Source organism: Crocuta crocuta, unplaced genomic scaffold, assembly GCF_008692635.1.
Source record: "Crocuta crocuta isolate KB4526 unplaced genomic scaffold, BGI_CrCroc_1.0 scaffold296, whole genome shotgun sequence".
NCBI classification, from domain to species: Eukaryota; Metazoa; Chordata; class Mammalia; order Carnivora; family Hyaenidae; genus Crocuta; species Crocuta crocuta.
The window spans coordinates 1439405-1449584 of NW_027530504.1; the positions used below are offsets into that span (position 1 = coordinate 1439405).

The window sequence follows — 10180 nt, forward strand, 5'->3', positions numbered from 1 at the left end:
GAGCAGCGGGCCGCCAGCCACTAATCGGGACTTTTGTCACCCTGGCTCCAGGGACCCTCAGTCCATGGTGGGGGTGGTGCTGGAGGAGCCCACGTGTGGTAGAGACGGGAAGTGCTTTGGGAGCATGGAAGGGAAAGCTCACAGCCGCAGGCCTCAGGCAAGTGGGAGGATTGGAGACGGGTCTCGAAGGACTTTGCTCCCGGCCTGGTGCAGGAGGGAGGGCGCTGGGGGAGGGGCTGTTCCCCGAGGGGCGCGAGGCGGGAAGTGGGTGTGCCTTGAGGGACAGTGGGCACGTGGCCGGCTGTGTGGCTTGGAATGCGCTTTCTATGGAGGCAGAGGGATGAGTGGGAGCCTTTAGCGGAGGCCCCGAATGCTGGCCCGGAATGTGCAGACTGAGTTCTAGAAAGTGGGGGCAGTCTGGCCACTTCAGGATCAGAGCAGCGCCCAGAGGGGAGGCGGGGCTGTGGTGAGCGGTTTGGAGCCCCGAGGGCTTGGGGCCAGCCGGGGGGCTGGGCAGGAAGGGGGGTGCAGTGACAGGCTGAAAGGCGACAAGGGTCTCATGCCCTGCGAGTGACGTGGGAGAGCAGATGAGCAGGCGGGCTCGGAAGGCCGTGCGTCTGCAAGTCGGAGGGATTCAGGGGGCGGCCGGATGTAGGGATAGAATTAAAGTCGAAGACCACAGCCCTTTTTGGCCTGAATGATTCGGAAAGATGGTGGGGCCGTGAACCACCACGTGGAGCCCAGGAGGGAGCCCGACTGAGAGGCAGGGTGAGGAGTGTGACCGTCAGGAATCTTCAGGACCAAGGGACAGAAAGACGGAGCTGCCGCTCTGGAAGGAGCCTGGAGCCAGGGACTGGGTAGCTCGGGGGCACCCACCAGAGAAGGGCCAGCCTGGGGCCACGGACGAGCAAGGGCCAGCCTGGGGGGTGCACGGGGGCCACGGACGAGCAAGGGCCAGCCTGGGGGGTGCACAGGAGCCTCCGCACCGAATGCGTAGGGAGGAGAGGCCGATACTGTTGTGTTTCATGATAGGGGCCAACTCAGAAAAAGCAAACCGGCGGAACGGAGCAGAAATCCGGAATTAGGCTAGATTCAAGTGAAAAGGGAACTTTCATGGATGACAAGGGTGACCTCAGCGAAAGACTTTTTCCTGAATTTTGTTAAGACAAGACCCATCTGCATTTTGGAACTTGATGGAGGGGGCGTTGTACAACATGGTTGAGTGCATTTAATGCCACGGAACCTGACGCTTCACAGCGATTCATGTAAATTTCGTGTTATGTACACCCACAAACAGTGAAACGAAACCGTAAAAGAACTCACCACATATGACTGACATCCCTTAGAACCCTGAGGTGGAGAAAGCCTCTATAGCCAAGAATCAAAACTCAGAAGGCATAAAAAGAAAGGATTGATCGTCCGACTCTTTAAAAATAAAACTCTTCTGCACAGCCAAGCACAACATAAACAGAGTCTATAAAAAAGCTCTGAAATACCAAGACGAAATGCAAGACCCTGACAGAAAAAATAAGCAAAGACATGAATGCTTCGGTTCCCCACAAAACAAATACAACTTGTTCTTGAGGAGATGTTCAACCTGTCCTTTCTCCCTCATCTTTTCAGTAAAAACCCAGACACGCTTAGTTGGTCAGACTGAGAGAGAGCCGCCTTCTCCCATCCCCGGCGGATGGAGTAGAGAGAGCGCGTCCGACATGGAGGGGAATTTGGCAAAAACTCCAAGTAACACCCACGTACTTCCCATCCAGGCAGCCCCGCGTCTAGACCTCTACCCCGAAGGCATGTCTTCCCCAGCATGAAGTAAAACACCCCCGGGTTAGTCATTACAGTCAACTGTGTCATCAGCAGAGACTGGCTCTTAATAGTTTGCCACAAGAGACGCCCGAAGAAACTTTCATTCGCCCACAGGAGTACCGCGCAGCCATAAAACAGAATGAACAAGAGTTCTGCCGTCTCGTTGTGCTGCGGAGTAATGTCCAGAAGATGCTAAAAGTGAAAAAAAAAATCATGTTGTAGAATCGAGTCACGTGTGGCGTGCTACCTTTAATGTAGGAAAGGAGGGAAAACAAGATTAATAGATAGATAGGAGGCGCCTCGGTCGCTCAGTCGGTTGAGCATCCGACTTTTGATCTCAGCTCAGGTCTTGATCTCAGGGTTTGAGTTCGAGCTCCATGTTGGGCTCCGCGCTGGGAGGGAAGACTGCTTAAAAAAAAAAAAAAAAAAAGGATCAGCGCACCTGGAAGGCTCAGTCGGTTGAGCGTCTGACTTCAGCTCAGGTCACGATCTCATGGTTGAGTTCAAGCCCCACTTCAGACTCGCCGCTGTCAGCGCAGAGCCCGCTTCAGATCCTCTGTCCTGTCTCTGACCCTCGCCTGCTTGCGCGCCGTCTCAAAAATAAATAAAACATTTTAAAAATATATTTTTAAAAAGATAAACGATTTTTGTATTTCACCAAAAAGCAATGCTTTGAGGAAAAAAAAACAGAAAATAACTTCAGTGGTGAACCTTAGGGAGCAAGAGGTGAAAGGTAGAGAAGACGGGCATAGAAGCGAGAGTCTTTTTATGGATTTCTAACTGTGTGCCAGGTCGATGTGTACGTACTCGGAAAAGAAACTTAAATTGAAAAGCAAAACCTACAGCCGGAATCGAATTTATTTTGAGGCGAATGAATCTAATTGTCTATCAAATTAGAAGCACACAGAGAAAATAATTATGGCACGTGTGTGATAACTTGAACGTGAAAAATAAGACCGTGGCCATATCCTTACTGAACTATATTCTAAGGCCGGGGGTGGGGCGTAGGGGAGGGGAGTGGGGGATATTTCTTCTGTGGGCATATCTGTCACTTGGCCGCCGTGACAAAGCACAGATGCACGGCTTGAACAGCAGGCATTTATTCCCTCACAGCTCTGGAGGCCCAAAGCCCGAGGCTAAGGTGTGGGCAGAACTGGATTTTTCTGAGGCCTCTGTCCTCGGCTGGCACGTGGCCGTCTTCTCCCCGTGTCCTACGTGGTCCCTTCCTGTGCGCGTGCTCTCAATGTCTCATGTCCCAGTCTCCTCGGCTTACGAGGACTCCGGTTGGAGACGGTTAGGACCCACCATCAGGGCCTCATTTCAGCGAAATCCGCTCTTTGGAGGCCTGTCCCCAAGGGCAGTCACAGTGTGAGCTGTGGGGCGTGAGGACTCCAGCACCAGGATTCTGCAGGGACACAGGTCAGCCCGTGACCACGAGTGTGGGGCTTGGCTTGGGCAGGTTCTGGGGGTGGACGATGGAGATGGCAGTGGCGACCGTGAATGTACTCGGCACCAACGGACCGTACGCTAAAATATAATTAAGATGGTTCATTTTGTGTGTGTATATTTTACCACCATAAAAAAATAGAAATAAATTTAAGAAGGGAGGGGAAAACAGGGTGCATGCGACAGTCAGGGGGCCGTGGGGCCAGGGCGCCAGGGCCAGGGATGCGTGGCAGATAGGACAGCAGGAAGCAGGAAGCTGCCGTCTGACCAATGGTGCGGTTCTGAACTGGGGGTCTGGGCGGCCTGTGAGTTCAGGCAGGAAGTCCTCACCCTTTCCATCTGTGAAATGGGCGCTGCCTTCATTGTTACCATGACAGCTGCCTCACACAGGCGGCAGGAAGGGTTGAGGCAGCTACCTGAGCTGTGTGGCCCCCTGTTCTCTGGGAGCTCTTTCTTTTTTTTGTGATTTTCAAGTAATGGCATCAGCTGCTTTCAGCCCCAATAAGGAAGCCGCAGCAGCCAGCCCACTGTTTCTATAGCGACCAATGTCCTTCAGGGACGGAAAATGTGGAGAGGGACCCTAAGAAAAAACAAGGGAAAACGAACAGCCCAGACACGTGGCAGATAATAGAACCCAGGAGAGACACCCCGTGACCTAGTTTCCCCGCGGCTGCGCCGAGATTTCCGGCGAGCACCCTTCACGATCTTACCTGTCCTGTTGTCGTCACTAAAAGCTGTAAAGTGAGGGGACAGAATGCAACCCTTCACCTGGTGAAAGGCTGACACCGAAACACAGCCGTGAGGATCAGGAAAGGGGGAAAAAGCCCAGAAAGTTCCGAGCCCCTTCAATCTCACTCCCGGCCGCTTGGGAGAAGTCAGCCTGGGGACACACCTGTCCTTTTCTTTCTTCCTTGGAAGCAAGGAAGGCGTCCCGGCTGCGCGGACAGGCCTCGCGCTGGCTCCTCGCCTCCCGGTCGTGTGATCTTGGGCAAGCCCCTTAACCATTCTGTGCCTCACCTTGCTAAGCTATAGAATGGGGAGAGGATTCCCACGTCCGACAGCGGTCGGAAAGGGTTCGATGGGGTGATCCCTTCAGGTCCTCAGTAAAGACGGGCTGGTGATGGGGCGCCTGGGTGGCTTAGTCGGTTAAGCGCCCGACTTTCGCTTAGGTCATGATCTCGCGGTTTGTGGGTTCGAGCCCCGTGTCGGGCTCTGTGCTGACTGCCAGCTCAGAGCCTGGAGCCTGTTTCAGTCTGTGACTCCGTCTCTCTCTGACCCTCCCCTGCTCATGCTGTCTCTCTCTCTCTCACCTAGAAATAAATAAAAATATTTAAAAAAAAGAAAAGACCGGCCAGTGACTCCGGCGGAGCAGTCGCTACGCCTGGGCAGCAGTCAGTCTCCCGGTAACCGTGGCTCTCGCTTTCCCTTCCAGTTGGCCACGGACAGAGCGAAGGGGAGAGGATGGTAGTGTCTGACTTCCACGTGTTCGTCAGGGATGTGCTTCAGCACGTGGATCTGATGCAGAAAGACCACCCGGGGCTTCCCGTGTTCCTACTGGGCCACTCGATGGTGAGTAGAGCACACGGGCCCGGCCTCGCTGCGGGCGTGACGCGGGAGCCGCCGCGAAGAAGAGGCGGCCCACCCTCCCCCCACCCAGGTGCTCTCTGCCCGGCCTGCCCTGTGCTCACACTTCCCGCGAAAGTGAGCGCTTGGGGGCGGAACCCAGAGGGAGCTGTGGGCAGCCCCTGCCAGCCCTCCCCGGGGGCCTCTCGTGTAGGAAACCAATGTTTCCATCTCACAGGGAGGCCCCCCAGGGCCGTCCTCAGAGCAGGGACAGAGCCCTAAACGCCCCAGCCGGAACCAGGGACACCATCTCGCTGGGGAAACAGTTCCTTAAATCAAACTCCTTTGCACCTTTTAAATGTATACAGCCCTCGGGGCGCCTGGGCGGCTTAGTCGGTTAAGCGTCCGACTTTCGCTTNCATCAACCAAGTGGGATCTTTGAATCCGCGCTCCTCTGGCGGGTGGCCCCGAGGGCACGTCCGCCTCCAGACTGCCCGACAGGTTGGCCGGCAGAGAATTCCACCTGATCCCAGTCGGACGTGGGGTGGAGCAGGGGACTGTTCGCTCTGGGCCCTCCACCACGGCCCGTCTGGCGTCCTACGCGTGTCACCTGCCCCGGGATCCGTAAGCATTTGCACCTTCAGCTCTCGGTCCGGTCCACCCTCAGCTGCAGCAAACAACCGAGTCTGCATGCTTCCGGCACCATCCGTGTTCACTAAGTACCTTTCCTGGAACCGAATATACATTTCTGGGGCCTTTGCTGAACCAGGAAGAGGGGAAAAAAAAAAAAGTATGAAGTATGGCGATCTCTTCGTATAATCTGATTACAAAAACAAACATCTCGTATTAAGCCTGACGGAAGGGCTGAATTGGGGGTCTGCCAGCTTTTGGCTTGAAACGAAGTAGGAATGTGTTGTTTAACTTGCATCCCACAAGCAGGAACCTTATTTATATCTCTCTGAAATGCTTGCTCTCGGAAAACCCAGAGAGAGAGAGAGAAAACAAACATGTGTCATAAAATAATTGCAGATCCAGTTTATCCAACATTCCGCAGTGTCTATTCCAAGGTAGACCTCGCCGGGGCTCCGGGCCAGGACCTCAGGACGGTGCTCGTGAGGGATGTGGGCGCTGGTGAAAGCAAGCTGCCCGTGCGTTTCTCGTTGCAGGGAGGAGCCATCGCCATCCTCACGGCCGCGGAGAGGCCAGCCCTCTTCTCCGGCATGGTCCTCATTTCGCCTTTGGTTCTTGCCAGTCCCGAGTCTGCAACAACTTTCAAGGTAAAGGGGCTCCCAGGTCCGTGCAAGTGCCGCCCTCCCTGGGACCCGAGCGTCCGCTGATGAGCTACAGTCTGGGGGAATGGGCTGGAGTCCATTCTTGGGCGTCACACACCAGTGGGTGAAGGTGGGGACACGGATCAGACGGTGTGGCCCCTGCGGTTCTAGATTTTCTACAGTCGGGTGTGGTTTTGTTTTTCCTAGAGGACAAAATTAGAAAACTGCTTTCCTGTTTGTGCCTGTGCTCTTGGTGAAAGTTAAAAAGAGAAAAGGTGACACATGTGTTACAAATCCAGCAAAATAACCTTTGTTAACAAGTCAGGTGCAAGGGCTCGAGCTGATTTTCACTGAATCCTTGCCAACTTCAATGGAAAGCACACAGCGAGCGGACTTGCAGGCAATTTGTAATTGCGACACAGAGGCCCACTCACTGTGGCTGTGCTCCAGCCCAGAGCACTTCTCCCTCTGACTCTAATGATCCATCGCTCTGCTTCATCCATCACTTTGTGTTTCTGGTCATACTGTTAGGCAGCAGCACACACGTACGTGCTCTTGCATTCTGGGGCTGTGAGCTAACAAATAAATACAGGTGACCCTTGAACGACAGGAATGACCTACGTGGGCCCACGTATACACAGATTTGTTTTCCATAAACATAGTACCGTACTGTAAATACATTTCACCTTCCTTATGATTCTCTTACCAACATTATCTCTCTAGCTCACTTTACTGTAAGAATACGGCATGTAATACATACAAGATACGTGTTAGTCGACTGTTTATGTTATTGGTGAGGCCCCCAGTCAACAGTAGTTAAGTTTGGGGTGAGTCAAAGTTATATGCGATTTTCGACCGGACAGAGGGTGTGGCGGCCTAGCCCTCGCATCGTTTGAGGGCCAACTGTACCTCCTCGAAGTAGAACAGGTGCTCTCTCTCCCTGAGAAAGGAGATGAAGCCATGGCCTCAACAGGACTGCTTGTTGTGAGTTTGGGCTGGGAATGTTATGGACCCATTCTTTAGGCTTGGGGTTTAAGAGAGAGCAGAACTGAGAACTGAGTGAGAGGGAGAGTCCCAACCCTGTGGGTCTCAAGGGAAGGGTCATCTCACGCCAGCGCCCAGAGGGGCTGCTGCCTCCTGAGCCAGTTGTCGGGACTCTCAAAGGGCTTGAAGGGAGAGGTCAGGGGTCACAAGGCCACCGGGGATGGGGCAGCCGTGAGCCATAGCTTACCTGACTTTCCCCAGCCCCAGCTTCAAGTGACAGCAGGGCCATTTAAATAATCGCCTGAGCTCTGACGTGTTTTCCTGAGGACCCAAACCGGAGGGCACCGGTACGGGGAATGAAACCTCGTAAAAAGGTCTCCAGAGTGTTTCCTCCAGTCCACAGCCAGAGACGGGTCGGGTGGGTCCCGTGTAGGGGCTCTCGGTTCGATGCAGAAAGATGTCACTGATCTGAAATGGGGACGGGCCGAGCACAGCTGTCTGCTACTTTACCCAGAGAACAAGGATTTACCCCATTTGCCGACGAACAGAATTTTCCTCGTTGTAAGGAAATCACCAGTGACATCGTGACATCAACTCCCAGGAGCGAATTTCAGTGCTGTGTGAGGACAGCAGTGGGGACGGCGGCCACCCTGGCGTGGAAGGAAACGAAGGTGTTCACAGAACCACAGGGAAGGAATGCGCAGACGGGCCGCCTCGCGGTCACTTCGGCAAGAGGCACGGCTGCCACTGGGGACAAACCACTCGAGGGTCCTCGTCCAAGCAGGAGAAGCGAGACCGGGACCCTCGTGCTCTGACCAGGAAGATGCACTCAGTTCGGCGAGTGTCACACGGGTGCTGTGCTGTCTGCACCCCGAGGCCCTGGGCAGAGGTCGCCACCTTGTTCTGGGAACGGGAAGGAACACGGAGGCTCGGGCAGGGCGCGGGGGCCCGCGGGGTCGCAGCTTGCGTGACTGATTGGAATCCAGGGCTGTCCCTTCTCCGGCTGGGAAGTCCCCACAGGAGAAAATAGGTGGACGCGAACCCTTAGAGACATGCCCGGAGGCAGCGCACAAGCGGGTCGCGGTCGCAGCCCGGGGGTGGGTGGGCCGCGGGGCTTCCTCTCGGGTCACTGGCGGAGGTGGAACGTGTGGACGGGGCTCCAGCGTGACCTGTCTGCGCCCTGTGCTAATAGATCACCTTGTCAGATCAGAGGCCGGCCTCCCCGGGGGCTGCTGGTCTCCTCTTATTAACCAAGACAAATCGGATTTCCTGCTGCCCCCAGACCGGAGGACGCATGGTCCCCCCATGAAATCTGTTGCTGCGCCTGGGTCTGACAGGGTCTGTGATTCTTTTGCCTGCCCGCCCGCCCCCGGACGACTCGATTGCCCCGCACACGGCCAGTCTTGTCCGACAGCCTTCCCGAAAGAGTCTCCGGGAATCTCTGTTTAAAATTTAAACATTGCCAGAATAGTACATTCGTACGCTTCTAACTTCGGACGATGAGGATGTACAGCAAGCAGCCTCCCCACACGGTGGGTCTGTCCGTCTCCCCAAGCGCACACTCCATTCGCACCTGCGTTTCGCACGGATGAGAATGCACCGCTCTGTGCTTTCTGATGGCTCTGTTCTTGTGGTTTGCTTCTTCGCTTCTGTGGGTTTGGCTTTAACGCGGTAGTTTTACTTAGCAGTGGCTGTGTGGCTCCTTCCCCGTCAGGTGACAGGAATCGCTGGGGACAGGTGCCGGCTTGGGTGAGGGCTGTGGGTGCTAACAGGCCTCAGAGGTGGACAGGCTCCCAGACGCCACCCCCACCTGAGGAAGCTGAGGCCGAGGAGCAGGCCTTCCCAGGGCAGAGTCCTGGCCTCCAGCCTCGTCTCCCAGAGCCCAGCCCGGGGACTCTTCCAGGTTGACGTGATGGCCGCAAACTCCCGCTGGAGATTCGCGAACGCATCGAAGCGGGCGGCATGAGGCGTCTGAGTCTTTGCGTACAGAAGGCACGTGGAAGACGACGGCCCCCCCGGACTGTCAGAGCACCAGACCTCCCCCCCNCTGCACACATCTGGCTCCTACCTCTGTGTTCCCTCTTCAACACGCTGGGCTATATTTAGCCTGGAGAGCAGGCGACGAGGACAGAGGCTTCTGGCCCCAAACTCTGTCTGTGTGTAGAATGTGGCTGCGGACGGGAAGTGACAGTGGGAGAGATCTGGAATAACATCCAGTGTCCCTGAAGGAGACCATGAGACTAAGGAGACCGGTTCATGCCCCGCGCCCTGGGGGTGATCGGGCTGGAGTCATTCCCGCGTACGGAGAGGGGCCTGGCTGCCCAGCTGGTGGGCGCGTGAGCCGGAGCCGGATGTCCTCACGTGGCTTGCCCTGGGGTAGCCGGCAGGAATGGGGGGGGCAGATCACAGAGGAGCCGGGGCACCTGAAAACCCCCTGGCGTTGCCCTGGGTCGGGGCAGGGGCTCCGCCCGCCAGGAGGGCCATCCTGTAAACGATCTTCTCTGCCTCCTGCCTGGCGGCTGTTCCCGGGGTCCAGGGTCAGGGATGCAAGGGCCAGTCCTGTGCTTCCAGATGCTTCCACTCCCCATCAGCCAGGGCACCTGGCCAAGTAGAGAGAAGAGCTGCCGTGAACCCCGCACCCCGTGCACGACATGCATTGTCTCGTTTCCCTTCTGTCACCGCCCAGCAAGGAGAGAAACCCATTCCCAGTTTACAGACAAGGAAATGAGGCCGATTGTCTTGCTCAAGGTCAGCCTGTGCCCCACCTCAGGCCAGCGGCCAGGCAGGGCTCTCCTTTCACCCCGAAACGTGTCTAAGGTCCGCTTCCCTTGCCTGGAGCCCAGTTCTCATCTGTTGTCAGTCGCTAGCCTCCAGAAGGCCTTGGGGCAGCGGAGGGACCGGGGTGGAGGGCGATCGGGCAGGAGCCTGGGAAATCGCTGCTCTTTCGAACAGAGTTACCGTTAACCCGGCGGCCAGGGCGTCAACCGTGGCATGAATGGGGCAGCTGCGACACACCTGGGGGAGTCGTTACCCCTCTCCTACGGGTGCTGTCGGAGTCGGGGCTCAGACTTCTAAGCACTCGGCATTCAAGGAACGAGTCACCC

General features: G+C 56.0%; 1 protein-coding gene across 3 annotated transcripts in view; it reads left to right on the plus strand.

Annotated features, from left to right (window-relative positions):
• The window catches only part of MGLL (monoglyceride lipase), a 108554-nt gene that overhangs the window by 78328 nt on the left and 20046 nt on the right, over positions 1-10180 (plus strand). For all 3 annotated transcript variants that reach the window (XM_077766862.1, XM_077766864.1, XM_077766863.1), the window contains 2 exons: positions 4691-4827; positions 5988-6098. In XM_077766862.1, the coding sequence (XP_077622988.1) occupies positions 4691-4827; positions 5988-6098 (248 nt within the window). The remainder of the gene's footprint in view (positions 1-4690; positions 4828-5987; positions 6099-10180) is intronic.